Source organism: Somniosus microcephalus, chromosome 17 (genome assembly GCF_052327205.1).
Source record: "Somniosus microcephalus isolate GS21.2 chromosome 17, FLI_Smic_1.0, whole genome shotgun sequence".
NCBI lineage: Eukaryota > Metazoa > Chordata > Chondrichthyes > Squaliformes > Somniosidae > Somniosus > Somniosus microcephalus.
The window spans coordinates 93,339,660-93,358,041 of record NC_141003.1 but is presented as its reverse complement, the minus strand read 5'-3'; the positions used below and the strand labels follow the sequence as shown (position 1 = coordinate 93,358,041).

Here is an 18,382-nt window from a genome sequence, read left to right as displayed (position 1 = left end):
TTATCTGAACAGCAATGGATTGGGAGAAGGAGAAGTGCAACGAGACCTGGGTGTCCTTGTGCACCAGTCGCTGAAGGTAAGCATGCAGGTGCAGCAGGCGGTTAAGAAGGCAAATGGTATGTTAGTCTTCGTAGCGAGAGGGATCGAGTACAGGAACAAGGATGTCTTGCTGCAGTTGTACAGGGCCTTGGTGAGACCACACCTTGAGTAATTATTCATTATTCTGGCCAGGTATCATATTCTATTAAATATGTAAAGGCCCGACCATTGTATTTTTTCTAATAGTTGATCATAAAAATAATTTTAAAAAATTAACCCCAATGAATAAACTCAAGTAACCCAGAAAGGAGACATTGTTTTTTTCAATATTTATTAGTGAGGATAGGGTAACAGCCTTTATACACCACAGTTTGCATCTAGTGCCTCTAGAAACACCCTGTGTACAACCACAAAACCATGACATTATGATCTTTACATAGAATGAGATTCCAGACAGATTTACAAGCATTATTTATACAGGTATGTGGAATAATCATCTTTATTTATACAACCTTCATGTTGATTCTCTTTGTAGAAGCAACGAAAAAATTCAACTTAATTTAAAAATGAAAGATAATGAGGCACCCACAAAACATGCAACATCTACAAGTGGATCAGAAGTGTGGCAATACATGACTGTTTTTAAAATCAGGGACAACTGCAATTAATTTTCAAAAAGTAAACGGGTTTGCTGTACAGGTACTGAAAGGTTGACAGCAGACATGTAATGCAGCCATCAATGAGCACCTCAGCACTTCACTGAACACCTGGAACAATTATACACAATAGCGTTTTGTGGATTTTTTTAACGTTTTTTTTTGTCTAAGTTTTTTTTCAAACAACCAGTACATTTTCACATTCACATGCTGAATGTCAGACCAAAAAAAAGGTTCAAAATCTGCTGTAGAAAAAAATTTATATTTACATGGTACAAAGGGACCACCTTATTCACATCAGACAAATGTTTTATTCATACTTAAGACAACTAGGACACTCATCCATCAGGTAAGGTTTAATGGGCATAGGGTTCACTAAAACAGACATCAAACAGCATTAATACAACGATATGGTATTAAAGAAACAGTGCCCTTTCTGCAGCTCTACATAGGCTGTACTTCAAGGTATTTAAATACAATCCCTACAGTTTTCTTACCAACACCACTAACAATTATTTCAAGACAGATTTTTGTCGAAAGTCCAATAAAATTGAAGACTATTCTCAAAAATCAAAACCAGGAGCATTAAAAACACAAATTCCAGTTGCTTGTATCAGACCGACATCTTTAAATAAAGGCAAGCCAATGTTATATTTCTATTTTAAATTGATCCCTGTCTCACTCCAACTTTCAATAAAACTGGAATGTATTCACGCTGTTAATCTCAATTGTTTTCCATTTTTGTTTTCTCATTTGGAAATAAAAATTCTTTTAAAGATACTTTAGGAAATATAACCTCAGTATGCAAGTAAATTTGATGTCCTCCTCATACACCCAGAAATGAAGACAGCTGCCATTCATGATGGTTGGCATTACTGCGATAACCCATATCGATAACATCGATTGATATAAATGGCCTGCAGGGCATGCTGTGAAATTGCTGTCATCTTGAATGTTTTAATTATTTTCTCAGTTCCTTGTTTCTATAAATTATATTTTTATTTAAATGTAGAATGTTTGGAGTGAAAACTGTTAGCAACATAATTCCTAAGAAATATTATATTGTGTCAGATCTAAAAAGTACCATTAATAAAAGTTATGTTACCCACGACACAATGTCATTTAATCATCTCTTACACACGTAACAAATGCTGCATAGGAATGTTCAAGCCAGGCAGTGACAAAATGTTATCTAGATTTTATTGTTGCAATTTTTTTTACTTCGACATAAAGCCTGTGTAGGCAAGCAAAAGGAATACCCTCTCTTTAAAATCATGGATTACGAAGGAAATTCTGCACAGTTTTCCCTGGCAATTGGTTAATCTATTTATCAGCCACCTTTTTTTTTTACAGTGAACATATTATTTAATCTAGTATCAGCACAACCTTTTCCACTGTAAATGCTGTACACGTCACTGCATTAGAGTGCAACACGATAAGAAAACATACAATGTGCTTTTACTCACAGCTTAATCCTAACCTCCTTTCATTTTTTAACAAATGCATCCAAAATTTGTAGAGTCTGTTTTGCATAGAGTACCTCCAGTCAAACTGAGCAAGTCTTATTTTTAATATATATGTGAATATATATATATATGTATTTATGTATAGAACAGACCATACACACTTTGGAAGCATATTCCAAACTCTTTACTGCACAATTGGACTTCAGGATTGACTCTTCCCCCAGCCTCCCTCCCCCCACACACCCAAAAATATACACGCACACATATATACAGAATTGACCATATGAATATTGAATATGACTAAGCAGCAATAAAACTCAATTAAACATTAAGGGCAGCAATAGTAGGAAAATTGGTTGAATCATGCACATGTCCTTAGCAAGCACTCTGGAACCAATCGCAAGTCAGGATTGAAAAAGAAAACCCATTTTTCTACCAGAAGTAAAGCATGATATAACAACTGTGTTGCTAACTGGTGATGATTAGAGATCTCCCAGCATCCCACTGGCCAGTTCTGGTACATACTGGAACAATCAAGTTGGGCCTTCAGTGTACTGCCAGACACTTAATCACTCTACTCAAACCCCACACATTCGCAGGTTAGCAAATCTTCCATCAAATTGTTTAAACAAAGATCTGCAATTCTGGGAAGAAAGTAACAAGCCCGGTGTAGGATTTAATAAACTGCCTAGAAAATGTCAAATTTAAGAATGATTTGTGATTACCTTCAAGTTTCCTGTCAGACAATTTAACTCTTCCTATAATTTATATTATGTCCACAACTTAATACAAAATTATTCTGCCTTCTTCCTTTTGTTAAACCAGTACCTATTTATTTTTTTGCTTATGATTCATATCTAGTCCTTCACCTGAGTATGTCAGAATTACAGCAATCCACACATAGCCTTCAAAAGAGCATCAGCCCAGCCTTCAGTGCCAGAAATCCACATTCAGCCCCAACAGAAAAAGGCCTCGTCTGAAATGCACATGTTCCATTTATAATCTCTGACTCACAACAGTTCTCACCTTGCTCCCTCAACAACCATTTTTGTTGTAAAGTAACAAAAACCTGAATACTTTTAATTCAGAGATACTTTTTTTGAACAATACAAATTGTAAGAATCTTTTCATACCATCAAAAATACTGCAGGTTTGTGTGTGCGACTGAATATCTGAACGATATACTGATATTTTCACCTGTAAAAGGTAGCTTTCACACATTGGAATGTGTGGCATGGTAATGTGAACTTTCTGCACCTGTTAAGACCAATCTTCACAAACCTCCCCATACAAAGGATCAAATTCCATTACCAGATCTCCTTTGTCTCAGCTAGACTCTACTTGATGCATCAGCACCTGCCTACAGATGTATATTACTCCTTTCAGCATTTTACTTTCTTTACATTTATACACATTGAGGGCGGTAAGTATATTACAACCTGGTTTCTTCCTTTTAAATGCTGTCACTCTGAGCCACGTAAGACTGTAGACCTCGGTGAGGCATGATAGCCACAGTCCAAACAGACTAGGACACATTCTCTTTGCCCTTCTAGAAGAACCTAGCTGTACAAGAAGACAGGATCAAAGAGCTGGATTTCTGCTTTCCACATGATAATGCTGTCAGTTTTGCAGATTGAAACCAGGTGCAGCTCCTCGCTGGCTTTCTGTTGAGCTGACTAACAACTTGTGCCAGTTAACCACTCTCTTCCTCAGATCCACTTTGTCCAGCCAGATATATGCCTCGCCAATCAGTGTCTTCCTCATGAACTTCCCACCATTAGAGACTAGCAAAATCTAAAACAGAGAAAGCAAGTGGTTAATCCTATCATATTGAAGTATAGGAACATAGTAACACAGGAACCGGAGTAGGCCATTCAGCCCCTCCAGCCTGTTCCGCCATTCAATGAGATCATGGCTGATCTGCAATCTAACTCCATATACCTGCCTTTGGCCCATATCCCCTAACACCTTTGGTTAACAAAATGCTATCAATCTCCGATTTAAAATTAACAATTGACCTAGCATCAATTGCAGTTTGTGTAAGAGAGTTCCAATCTTCTACCACCCTTTGAGTGTAGAAGTGTTTCTGAATTTCACTCCTGAAAGGTCTGGCTCTAATTTTTAGACTATGTCCCCAGTCCTAGAATCCCCAACCAGTGGAATAGTTTCTCACTATCTATCCTATCTGTTCCCCTTAATATCCTGAAAACTTCGATCGGATCACCCCTTAACCTTCTAAATTCTAGGGAATACAATCCTAATTTGTGTAATCTCTCCTCGTAACTTAACCCTTGAAGTTCAGCCACACCCTGCTCATTGCAGCCTTGAATCTCGGCCTGGATTGACCTCTAAAGCAATTGTGTTGGAAGCGCCAATGGCTAGGCCCAGGGAAAGAGCTCGGCACTTAGGAACCTCAAAAGTGGTGCTGAGGGCCAAAACTCCTTAGGACAGCGTTAAATCTCTCCAGACATCTCTCTCCCTCTCGACCTGTGTGTACCAAAAAGTCTGCTGACAAGAAAAGGCATGAAGTGCCTGCCTTTAAATAGCGCTCCCCCAGCCCCTTCCCACCTTGAAAACGTTCCCCTCTACCTGTCGTTCCTAGCGGCAGGCGCTAAGGCAGGGGGTGCGACTCAATATCCGGTCCAGGGCGTTGCACACTCGACTGATGTCACGATCTGCGGGCACAGGAAATCATGGTGGTAGCTTTTAGCGCTGCTGCAAAACGACTGGTCAATTTCGCAAGCATCACTAAAATCGCCGCACTCGGGCACTAATTTCCTAGCGCCCCATAAGCACCCCCAAAGGTGCTAACCAACCAAACTTTTCCCCCTATGACTCTTTGTGAAAGGGAATGTAGTTGTGGTAGGGGACAGTATAGTCAGGGGGATAGATACTGTTCTCTGCAGCTGCAACTTGGACTACCGAAGGCTGTGTTGCCTGCCCAGTGCCAGGTTAAAGACATCTCCTCGCAGCTGGAGAAGAACGTGGAGTGGGAGGGGGATGAGGTTCTGCTGAGGGAGTTTGAGGAGCAAGGATCCAACTTAAAAAGCAGAACCTCAAAGATAATAATCTCTGGATTGTTACCTGAGCCACGTGGAAATTGGCATAGGTACAAACAGATTAGAGGTTTAAATGCGTGACTCAAAGAATGGTGTGAGATGAAGGGGTTTCAGTTCATGGGGCACTAGTACTGGGGAAGGAGGGAGCTGTTCCATTGGGATGGGCACCACTTAAACCGGGCTGGGACCAGTGTCCTGGCGAACCGAATCACTAAGACAGTAGACAGGGCTTCAAACTAATGAAGGGGGGGGGTTGACGGGAGGATTCAGGAAAGAATAAATGTAAAAGCAGAGAGAGAAATATCAAGGCTCTAGAGCAGAGTAGAGTTTTGGGTAAAAATAAGCAGAGTGGGTCAGGAAGGGCCAGAGAGAGTAACAAAGGTAATAAGGCATCAGTGACTAAGGTGACATCAGGGAAAAAGAGAAATAAGTCAAAGCTAAAGGCACTATATCTGACTGCATGAAGCATTTGCAACAAAATAGATGAATTAATAGCGCAGTTAGAAATGAACAGGTTTGATCTAATAGCCATAACGGAGATGTGGTTGCCAAGTGGCCAAGGTTGGGAGTTAAATATTTCAGGATACATAACTTTTAGAAGGGATAGGCAAAATGGAAAAGGAAGTTTAGCCCTGATAATAAAAGATGGGATAAAGACAGTAGAGAGAAAGGATCTTAGCTCTGAAAATCAAGAAGTAGAATCAGTTTGGGTGGAGCTAAGAAACAGCAAGGGGCAAAAAACATTGGCGAGAGTTGTTTATAGGCCCCCAAACAGTAGTTGTAATGTAGGGCAGTGTATAAATCAGGAAATTAGAGGCGCATGTAACAAGGGTAATACAGTAATCATGGGGTACTTTAATCTACATATAGACTGGGCAAACCAAATTTGCAGTAATAGTGTGGAGGACAAATTCATGGAATGTATGCAAGATAGTTTTCTAGATCAGTATGTTGAGAAACCAAATAGGGAACAGGCTATTTTAGATCTAGTATTGTGCAGCAAGAAAGGGTTAATTAATAACCTTGTAGTAAAGGGACCTTTAGGGAAGAGTGACCATAATATGAAAGAATTTTATATTGAGTTTGAAAGTGATTTAGTTAAATCCAAAACTAGGTTCTTAAATCTAAACAAAGCAAACTACATAGGTATGAGGGGCGAGTTGGCTAAGCTGGATTGGGAAACTACATTAAAAGGTATGACAGTGGACGAGAAACGGCTAGCATTTAAAGAATTAATACATAATTTACAGCAAACATACATTCCTTTAAGGCACAAAAATCCCACAGGAAAAGTGGTCCAATCTTGGCTAACAAGAGAAGTTAAAGATAGTATTAGATCGAAGGAAGAGGCTGATAATGCTGCCAAAAATAGTAAGCCTGAGAATTGAGAGGATTTTAGAATTCAGCAAAGGAGAACCAAGAAATTGATAAAGAAAGGGGGAATAGAATATGAGAGTAAACTAGCGAGAGACATAAAAACAGACTCTAAAAGCTTCTATAGGTATGTAATAAGATAAACATTAGCGAAAGTAAATTTGGGTCCCTTACAGGCTGAGAGAGAAATTATAATGGGGAATAAGGAAATGACAGAGAAATTAAACAAATATTTTGGCCGGAATTTTGCCGGTGCTCAGGGCCGGCAAAATCGCAAAGATTGACAGCGGGTCGGAAACCTGCTATCAAGCCACCTCCAAACAATTTTCCCAGAGGTCGGGTCCCCGATTTGCGCATGGACCTAACACCTAGCGGCGGAAAGAGGATTATAGGCACTTAATTGCTTGTTAACAGGTTGTTAACAGGCAGTTAAGAGGCTTTCTGCAATTTTGACAGTTCTACTGTGGGCTTCCCAATGTCTTGACACCATGTCAGGTTAAGTGTGGTGTGCTGTGAGTCTGCTGTAATGTTTCTGCATTGATGACAGCTGCAGAAGTGGTGTGAAGGATCCAATGGTACACTGGTGAGTTTCAGAGGTAACAAAATGTTGGGAAAATCATTTTTAATACATTTAGGGCTGGATTTTGTCAATGGGAAGCATTTGGAGGCGGGACTCCCACTTTTTGGGTTGTAGTCCCTCCTCCATCGACTTGTGGCCAACCCACGCTATTTTCCCTTTATTGACCTTGTTAAGCCCGCCCAGCGGGCTCAGCAGGCCAATTAAGGGACACCTGGTTACTGGTGATGTCAGCGATTGACATTTCATCTGTCAAGAGCTTTTGACAGATGAAAAATCAGCGTTTGACGGCTCTGTGAAACTGTCAAACTCTGACAATCTGTCATCTAACTCGAGTCCTTCTACTCAGACTCAGTTAGAGATCGCTCCTGAGCAGAAAGCAGAGGCTGCAGCTTCTGACAGTTCAGCGGCCATTCTGCTTTCTGTGCCGGTGAGCTGAGGGACTCCCAAGAACTGAAGGGAGGAAGCCTGCAGGAGAAAGTAAAGGTAAGTAAAACTTATTAAAACAATTTACATTTACCTCACACACTTACCTCTGCACACATGCACCCATCACTCACCTGCACAACAGACATCTCGACCCCTCCAACCCCTTCAGACCGACTGTCTGCCTTGCTAACTTGGCGTGGTTCGGAGCCGTTGGGGAGCCCACATTTCAGGGCTAAAAATAGGGATTAGGCAAAAAACTGCTTGTTTTAATTGGCACTAATCCCCTTCCCGCCTCGGGGAGGCGGCTCCCAGCACAGGTCGGATACCTACTTGTAGGTTCCTGCCCCCTGATTCTGCAATTTTCCCACCACTCCCGCCTCCAAACCCGCCTCCTCGGGGCTTGGAAATTCAAGCCCTTACACGTTTCTGTAGGTGAGAAGTTTTGGATTATGTGTGTAGTCCCACCTCATTGGGAGAACCTCGCTCACCAGTGACAGATCACTTCTGTAACCTCATCTGCAGCTGCCATCTGTTCTAGCCTAAGGAGGGGGTCACTGGAGAGCCTGGGTGCAAGGGCTCACCTTTGTACAGTGATTGGCAGTGTTGGCAGCACCTCAATGCTGTCAAACACGGAAAAATCAGCTGTCAAAAAAAATTGTGCGCGGCCCCATACGAAAACCGGCAGATGACGCGTCATCAACTGACGTCATCAGACCTCAGCTTCTTCTTAATTCGCTGGCAAGCCTGCACGGCGGGCTTAACAAGGCCAATTGATGCAAAATCGTGTCTGTGCATCTGTTGTCATTGGGGGCATGACTGGAACCCGGAAGGCAGCTGTCCTGTCACCAAGCCTCATCGATAGGAAAAATCGCAGCCTTCGTGTCTGTCTTCATGGAAGAAGACGCAAAAAACTTCCCGGAAATAGCGGAGAACCAAGGGTCTAGTGAGACTGAGGAACTGAAAGATATTAGTAAAAAAATAGTACTGGAGAAATTAATGGGACTGAAAGCCGATTAAGAAAATGGGGAACTACAGACCAGTTAGCCTGACAGCAGTAGTAGGGAAAATGCTAGAATCTATTATTAAGGACGTGGTAACAGGGCACTTAGAAAATAATAATAGGATTGGGCAGAGTTAACATGTATTTCTGAAAGGGAAATCATGTTTAACAAATCTTTGAGAGTTCTTTGATGTTGAAACTAGCAAAATAGAGAAGGGGGAAACCAGTGGATGTGGTGTATTTGGATTTTCAGAAGACATTTGATAAGGTGCCACACAAGGGGTTATTAAACAAAATTAGGGCTCATGGGATTGGGGGTAATTTACTAGCATGGATTGATGATTGGTTAATGGACAGAAAACAGAGTAGGAATAAACGGGTCATTTTCGGTTTGGCAGGTTGTGACTAGTGGGCTACCTTGATCCCTTTAGCCTTAAGAAATATATCTAACTCCTTCTTGAATATATTTAACGAATTGGCCTCAAATGCCTTCTGTGGTAGAGAATTCCACAGGTTCACCACTCTCTGGGTGAAAAAATTCCTCCTCAGCTCAGTCCTAAATGGCTTACCCCTTATTCTTAGACTATGACCCCTGGTTCTGGACTCCCCCGCCATCGGGAACATCCTTACTGCATCTAGTCTGTCTAGTCCTGTTAGAATTTTGTAAGTTTCAATGAGATCCCCTCTCATTCTTCTAAACTCTAGCGAATACAAGCCCAATCGACCCAATCTCTCTTCATACATCATTCCTGCCATCGCAGGTATCAGTCTGGTGAATCTTCGCTGCACTCCCTCCATGGCAAGAACATCCTTCCTCAGAAAAGGTGACCAAAACTGCACAGAATACTCAACGGACAGAAAACAGAGAGTAGGAATAAACGGGTCATTTTTGGGTTGGCAGGCTGTAACTAGTGGGGTACTGCAAAGATCAGTGCTTGGGCCTCAGCTATTTACAATCTACATCAATGATTTGGAAAACGGGACCAAACATAATATATCCAAGTTTGCTGATGATACAAAGCTGGGTGGGAATGTAAGTTGTGAGGAGGATGCAAGGAGGCTTCAAGGGGATATAGACAGACTAAGTGAGTGGGCAAGAACATGGCAAATGGAATATAATGTGGAGAAATGTGAAGTTATCCACATTGGTCGGAAAAATAGAAAAGCAGAGTATTTTTTAAATGGTGAGAGATTGGGAAATGATGGAGTTCAGAGGGACCTTAGTGTCCTTGTACACGAATCACTGAAAGTTAACATGCAGGTACAGCATGCAATTAGGAAAGCAAATGCTATGTTGGCCTTTATTACAAGAGGACTTGAGTATAAGAGTAAAGACGTCTTACTGCAATGATATAGGGCCCTGGTGAAACATAGAAACATAGAAGATAGGAGCAGGAGTAGGACATTTAGCCCCTTGAGCCTGCTCCGCCATTCAATGAGATCATGGCTGATCATCCAAATTCAGTACCCTTTCACTGCTTTCTCCCCATATCCCTTAGCCATAAGAAATATATTCAACTACTTCTTGAATATATTTAATGAATTGGCCTCTACTGCCTTCTGTGGTAGAGAATTCCACAGGTTCACCACTTTCTGGGTGAAGAAATTTCTCCTCATTTCTGTCCTAAATGGCTTACCCCTTATCCTTCGACTGTGATCCCTGGTTCTGGACTCCCCGACCATCGGGAACATCCTTCCTGCATCTAGTCTGTCCAGCACTGTCAGAATTTTATAAGTTTCAATGAGATCCCCTCTCATTCTTCTAAACTCCAGCGAGTATAAGCCCAATCGACCCTGTTGCGTCCGTGTATAATAAGACACAGATTGCGGAGAATGGTACAACAGGTGTTTACTCAACGTGGCTCAAACGGGAACTAACTGTACAGATTACTACTCAGTGCTATATACAGGTGTGGTCACTGCCGGTACTACAGTATACATGAGCTGTAAAAAGTAGTTCCCCCCTTAAAGGTATATACATTACAATTCCTCCCCTTTTAGATTAACAGTACCATAACACTCATTTAACAATTAAATATCAAACTAATTACAATTAACACTTTTAACATGCAACATTAGCTGAAAATAGTCTATTTACATATTCAGTCTTTGGGGAGGCTTCCTGACCCTTTCTGGATAGAACCTTTCCCGAGTGTCTTGCTCTTGGTGCGGAGGCGATTCTGGCCCCCTGTCGTCGGTTAGTTCATCAGCTTCCGATGCTACTGTTTCTGGGGTAGATGCGACCTGTACGTCGGGTTCATCACCAGGTACGTATGGGCGAGGCATGGGGTTGACTTGTTCCTGTGACTCTAGGATCTGGTTAGCATGGCATCTCATGATGCTCTCCCCAACGTCCACTGTGTACATTAGCGGGCCCTGCCGTGTGCATATCGTTCCTGGCTGCCATTTTTCTGTTCGGTAGTCGCGAGCCAAGACTGGTTGCCCTACATTGAAGCTCCTTGTTGGCTTCTCATGGATGTGCTGGAATTGCTTACTCTCAACATCTCTTCGTACGTTTGGTCTGAGCAAATCCAGGCGAGATCTTAACCTTCGGTTAAAGAACATCATGGCTGGGGCCTGGTTGGTGACTGCATGTGTCGCATTCCGGTAGAGGAACAGGAAATTGTCCACCTTGTGCTGCAGCGGAATGTTGTCATTGTACATAGCCTTTATTGCCTTCTTAAAGGTTTGTACGAACCTCTCAGCCAATCCATTTGTGGCTGGATGATACGGGACGGATGTGTAATGCCTTACCCCGTTCTTTTTCAAGAACCTCTGGAACTCTTCGGACACAAACTGTGGTCCGTTGTCGGAGCAAATCTGTTCTGGCAAGCCATTCCTGGCAAAAATGGTCCGTAGGACTGCAATAGTGTTCTCCGTGGTGGTGGAGGACATTTTGATGACCTCAGGCCATTTCGAGTGCGCATCCACGGCTATTAAAAACATTGAGTCCATGAATGGACCAGCAAAATCAATATGCACCCGTTGCCATGGAGATGAGGGCCACTCCCATGGGTGTAGAGGGGCCTGTGGTGGTGCATTTTGGACTTTCTGGCATCCTGAACAGCTCTTGGTCAGGTCCTCGATTTGTTTATCGATTCCTGGCCACCACACATTAAGCCCTGGCTAGGCTTTTCATTTTTACCACTCCCAGATGACCCTCATGAAGCTCATTGAGCACTCTATCCCTTAACTTGGGTGGAATTACCACTCGGGATCCACACATCAAGGTCCCCCGGCACACTGACAGCTGTTCTCTCCTTGTCGAGAATGCTGGCAACAGTGAGTCGCCATGTGCTGGCCATCCCTTCACCGTCAAATCATATACCCAAGACAGTGTCGGGTCATTTCGGGTTTCCTTTTCGATACAAGTGTTAGTTACCGGTAGGTATTCAACTATAGTCGAGTGGAATATTTCGACAGGATCCACTGCTGGTGCTTCCTCCGCAGTAGGCAGTGGCAGGCGTGATAGCCCATCAGCATTTCCATGCTGTTTCATGCCCTTATATTCAATCTCATAGTGGTGCGCCCCTAGAAAAAGTGACCATCTTTGTAGTCGTTGCGCAGTCATCACCGGAACGCCCTTCTTCAGATTAAAAATGGAGGCAATAGGCTGGTGATCAGTCAGCAAGGTGAATTTCTGCCCGTGCAGATAGTGATTGAACCTTTTCACTCCCCACACTAGGCTGAGGGCCTCCCTGTCAATCTGGGCGTAGTTACGCTCGGCTGAGGTTAGTGATCGTGACGCAAAGGCTATTGGCCTCTATGAGCCGTCCGAGAATTTGTGCGACAGCACCGCTCCAATGCCGTAGGGTGACACATCACATGCCAACCGAATTGGTAATGCTGGGTTGTAATGGGCCAATACCTCTTTCGATGTGATTAGTGTTTTGCTCTTCTGGAAAGCTCGTCTACATTCGTCACTCCACTTCCATGGCACCCCAGTTTGCAGTAGGGTGTTCAGTGGGTGTAGTATTGTAGACAAATTTGGCAAGAACTTATGGTAGTAGTTTACCAGCCCGAGGAACGACCTCAGTTGTGACACATTTTCCGGTGCTGGAGCCTTGACTACTGCCTCAATCTTCGCTGGGGACTTATGTAACCCCTCTTTATCGATAACGTGGCCACAATACGAGATCTCTTTTCTAAAAAACTTGCATTTGGGGCGGTTAGCTCGGAGCCCATATTCCTGCAATCTAGTGAGCAGCTGCTCCAGGTTGGCAAGGTGATCACTGTCATTTTCGCCCGTGACCAGGATGTCGTCCAAATAACACTGGGTCCCTGGGATCCCTTGCAGGACTTGTTCCATTGCCCTCTGCCAAATAGCCGGAGCTGATGCTACCCCGAATACCAGCCAGTTGTATTGGTAGAGACCTTCATGAGTGTTGATCGTGAGGTATTTTTTTTGATGCTTCTTCTACCTCCATTTGCAGATACGCCTGGGCCAGATCAATCTTAGTGAAGCATTTCCCTCCAGATAGCGAGGCGAAAATATCTTCAATCCGCGGAAGTGGATATTGTACGGTGTGAAGGACCGGGTTCACTGTTACCTTAAAGTCCCCACAGATGCGAACCTTCCTTGGTTCCCCAGGCGTGCTGCTCAACGACTTTTTCATCACAGGGACGATGGGTGTAGCCCACTCGCTCCAGTCTACCTTGGACAGTACACCTGAATGTTCCAGACTCTCCAGCTCTGTTTCGGCGGCTGGGCGGATCGCATAAGGTACCGGTCTGGCATTAAAAAATTTTGGCCTTGCGTTTTCTTCAATTTTAATCGTCGCTGTCATGCCTTTTAGTGTTCCGAGTCCTTGCTGGAACACTTCTTTCGCGTCAGTTAGGATCTTTGACAGTCGCCCAGGTGTGATGTCATCATCCTTTTTGTCAGCCACAGTCAGTGCCTGTATGGAATGCCAATCCAGTTGTATTTTCCGGATCCATTCACGTCCCAGTAATGGTGGACCTCCATCTTGCAATACATACAGGTCTAGTTTTGGTGTTTCCTTACCATTACATATAAAACGGTCACCCTTATTTTTCCTTTGGGGTAGACTTTTTGCCCCATGTACGTCTTCAAAATAATTTTTGTGTCTCTCAAGGGTATGTGTGAGAATAGCCGCTCGTAGTCCCGTCGGTTTATGACTGTTAGGGCTGATCCTGTGTCCAATTCCATCTTTACCTGGACTCCTGCTATCTTGAGAGTGACCCAAATGTTTCGGTGATCCTCCGTTGTGATCACATTATGCAGTTTCAGACAACTCAGTTCCCTGCTTTCGGAGTCGTTATCACTCTTTTGTTCGTCTGAACTATTCTCCGTCATCTTATGTACATTCTTGTACTTTCCTTTGGTAGGTTTCTTATTGCTGGTTTTCTTTCCCGACCTGCAGACTCGTGCTATGTGTCCTACTTTTCCACACTATCTGCACACTTTGTCTTTGAACCAGCAATCATTCTGGTCATGTGTTGTTCTGCCGCAGCGATAGCACTTCTCTGTCCCATATGACATTTCGTTTGTGCCATATTCTTGCGGTCTCTGTTGTATCTCTGCAGCGCCCCGTGCTGCTGCTTCATATGATACCGCAATGCTGAAAGTCTTTTCCAGCGTAAGGTCCTTTTCAGATAAAAGCCGTTTCTGGGTTCCTTCACTTTGAAGCCCACACACAAACATGTCCCTTAAGGTATCTGCCAGTCCCGCTCCAAACTGGCAGTGTTTCGATAGTTTGCGCAGTTCTGTTAAATAATCAGCATTGCTTTCATCCTTATGCTGGTTCCGTTTGTGAAACTTGAATCTTTCTGCTATCAGCAGTGGTGTGGGGTTTAAATGTTCCTTTAGTATCGTTACTATGTCTTCAAAGCTCTTTTCCATTGGCTTTGTTGGGGTTACTAGATTTCGTAATAAACCATACGTCTTTGCACCCATTAAATTTAACAATACCGACACTTTCCTGTCATCTGACACCTCATTTGCCTTGCAGTACACCTCTATTTGTTCGACATATGTTGTCCAATCTTCGACTTCATTGTCAAATGCGGTGACACTGCCACTCTTCGGCATTTTGGGTGTGGTTTAAAATGGCGTCTCCCAATGGCTTAAAATGGCATCTCCCACGCTTTCCTTCCTTCCCCGCTGCTGCCAACGCCGCTCCCGGCGGTTCTCACGGCAATGGCGGCACCCTGTAGGTTTCGCGCGCTTTTCCTGCGCTGCTGCCAACGCCGCTCTCGGCGGTCCTCGTGGCAATGGCGGCGCCTCACGGGTTTCTGCGTGTCTCTCTCTCCCTCTCTCTGATGCTGCTCGGCCCCTGAACACCGGCTGCGCCCTGTGCGCTCTGCCCTCTCTCTCTCTCCCCCGTCGACGCTGCTCGGCCCTTTGCTGTGCCACTCGGTCGGGCTCTAGCCCGCCGCTGTCTGGGAAGGGTCTGCGCACTACCTGTTGCCAGCCCGTTTTGCTGGACCACCTCGACTGGAAAGCCAAGCCTGGCTCTCGACAGCCTCCCCCGCAGTTCTCGAGTCTCTGCTGGATGACTGGGCGGTTGCCCGTGGTCGACGCCCGAGTCTCTGGCCTTGACCTCCAATCCACTGATCTCCAGGAACAAATCCCCGGGAGGTGATGCAGAGTTGCAGGTAGGTGCGAACTTGCCTCGTCACCAATGTTGCGTCCATGTATAATAAGACACAGACTGTGGAGAACGGTACAACAGGTGTTTACTCAACGTGGCTCACACGGGAACTAACTGTACAGATTACTACTCAGTGCTATATACAGGTGTGGTCACTGCCGGTACTACAGTATACATGAGCTGTAAAAAGTAGTTCCCCCCTTAAAGGCCACGGTGGCATAGTGGTTAGCACTGTTGCCTCACAGCGCCAGGGACCCGGGTTCGAATCCGGCTTCGGGCGACTGTCTGTGTGGAGTTTGCACATTCTCCCCGTGTTTGCGTGGGTTTCCTCCGGGTGCTCCGGTTTCCTCCCACAGTCCAAAGATGTGCGGGTTAGGTTGATTGGCGATGATAAAATTGACCCTTAGTGTTAGGGGGATTAAATACGTGGGGTTACTGGGATAGGGTGGGATATGTGTTGGTGTAGGGGTTACGGGGTTCGGGTGGGATATGTGTCGGTGCAGGCTCGATGGGCCGAAATGGCCTCTATCTGCACTGTGGGGTTTCTGTGATTCTGTGATTCTGTAAAGGTATATACATTACAGACCCAATCTCTCCTCATACATCATTCCTGCCATCCCAGGTATCAGCCTGGTGAATCTTTGCTGAACTCGCTCCATGGCAAGAACATCCTTCCTCAGATAAGACAACCAAAACTGCACACAATACTCAAGATGTGGTCTCACCAAGGCCCTGTACAACTGCAGCAAGACATCCTTGTTCCTGTACTAAAACCCTCTCGCTACGAAGGCCAACATACCATTTGCCTTCATAACAACCTTCTGCACCTGCATGCTTACCTTCAGCGACTGGTGCACAAGGACACCCAGGTCTCGTTGCACTTCCCCTTCTCCCAATATATTTCCATTCAGATAATAATCTGCCTTCCTGTTTTTGACACCAAAGTGGATAACCTCGCATTTATCCACGTTATATTATATCTGCCATGCTTCTGCCCAATCACCCAACCTGTCCAAATCATCCTGGAGTTTCTCGGCATCCTCCTCACAGCACACACACGCACCCAGCTTTGTGATGTCTGCAAACTTGGAGATATTACACCTAGTTCCCTCTTCTAGATCATTAATATATATTGTGAATAGCTGGGGTCCAAGGACTGATCCCTGCGGTACCCCCCTAGTCACTGCCTGCCACTCGGAAAAAGACCCGTTTATTCCAACTCTTTGCTTTCTGTCTGCCAACCAGTTCTCTATCCAAGTCAATACCTTGCCCCCAATCCCATGTGCCTTAACTTGACATGCTAATCTCTTATGCGGAATCTTATTGAAAGCCTTTTGAAAGTCCAAATACACCACATCCACTGGTTCTCCCTTATCTATTTTACCAGTTACATCCTCAAAAAATTCCATCAGATTAGTCAAGCATGATTTACCTTTTGTAAATCCATGTTGACTTTGTCTGATCCTGTCACTGTTTTCCAAGTGCTCTGCTATTACATCTTTTACAATGGACACTAGCATTTTCCCCACTACCGATGTCAGGCTTACCGGTCTGTAATTCCCCGTTTGCTTTCTACCACCTTTTTTGAATAGTGGGGTAACATTAGCTACCCTCCAATCCAAGGGTACTGTTCCAGATTCCATCGAATGTTGGAAGATGATCAGCAATGCATCTACTAGTTGTAGGGCCAATTCCTTAAGTACCCTAGGATGTAGATTATCAGGCCCTGGGGATTTATCGGCCTTCAATCCCGTCAACTTCCCTAACACCATTTCCCTACAAATACTGATTTCTTTCAGTTCCTCCCTTTCATCAGACCGTATGTTCCCCGACATCTCTGGCAGGTTATTTGTGTCCTCCTTTGTGAAGACAGAACCAAAAAATGTATTTAATTGGTCAACCATTTCTTTGTTCCCCATTATAAATTCCCCTGATTCTGACTGCAAGAGACCTACGCTTGACTTCACCAATCTTTTTCTCTTCACATATGTATAAAAGCTTTTACAGTCAGTTTTTATGTTTCCTGCAAGCTTGCTCTCATATTCTATTTTCCCCTTCTTAATTAATCCCTTTGTCCTCCTTTGTTGAATCCTAAACTGCTCCCAATCCTCAGGTTTACTGCTTTTTCTGGCCAATTTATATGTCCTCTCCTTGGATCTTATGCTATCCCTAATTTCCCTTGTTAGCCACGGTTGAGTCACCTTTTTTGTTTTAATCTTATGCCAAACTGTGATGAACAAATTCTGTAGTTCATCCATGCGGTCTTTGAATGTTTACTATTGCCTATCCACCGTCAACCCTTTGAGTGACATTCCGCAATCAATCCTACCCAACTCGCGCCTCATACCATTGTAGTTTCCTTTATTTAAATTCAGGACCCTAGACTCTGAGTCAACTACTTCACTCTCCATCTTAATGAAGAATTCTATCATATTATGATCGCTCCGACCCAAGGGGCCTCGCACAACAAGATTGCTAATTAATCCTTTCTCATAATACCCAGTCTAAGATGGCCTGATCTTTAGTTGGTTCCGCGACATATTGGTCCAGGAAACCATCCCGTAAACACTCCAGGAATTCCTCCTCCACAGTATTGTTACTGATTTGGTTAGCCCAATCTATGTGTAGATTAAAGTCACCCATGATAACTGCTGTGCCCTTATTGCACGCTTCTCTACTTTCCCTTTTAATGCCATCCCCAGCCTCCGCATTACTGTTTGGAGGTCTATATACCACTCCCACTAACATTTTCTGCCCCTTGGTATTTCTCAGTTCTACCCATACAGATTCCACATCATCAGAGCTAATATCCTTCCTTACAATTGTGTTAATCCCCTCTTTAAGCAGCAATGCTACCCCACCTCCCTTTTCTTTTTGCCTATCTTTCCTGAATATTGAATACCCCTGGATGTTGAGTTCCCAGCCTTGGCCACCCTGGAGCCATGTTTCCATAATCCCAATCAAATCATATTCGTTTACCTCTATTTGCGCCACAGCTGTAGTATTATGTGCAATTTTGGTCTCTGTACCTAAGAAAGGATATACTTGCCATAGAGGGAGTGCAACGAAGGTTCAACAGACTGGTTCCTGGGATGGACGGATTGTCCTATGAGGAGAGATTGAGTAGACTAGGCCTATATTCTCTAGAGTTTAGAAGAATAAGAGGTG

General features: G+C 44.0%; 1 protein-coding gene across 5 annotated transcripts in view; it reads right to left on the bottom strand.

Moving 5' to 3' along the window:
• Positions 1-353: 353 nt before the first annotated feature.
• Positions 354-18,382, bottom strand: part of LOC147105924 (protein piccolo-like) — a 917,910-nt gene continuing 899,881 nt past the window's right edge. For 4 of the 5 annotated variants that reach the window (XM_086010851.1, XM_086010854.1, XM_086010852.1 and 1 more), the window contains one exon: positions 354-3,955. In XM_086010851.1, the coding sequence (XP_085866977.1) occupies positions 3,782-3,955 (174 nt within the window). In that variant the 3' untranslated portion in view covers positions 354-3,781. The remainder of the gene's footprint in view (positions 3,956-18,382) is intronic. The other variant, XM_086010855.1, reaches the window with a different exon arrangement.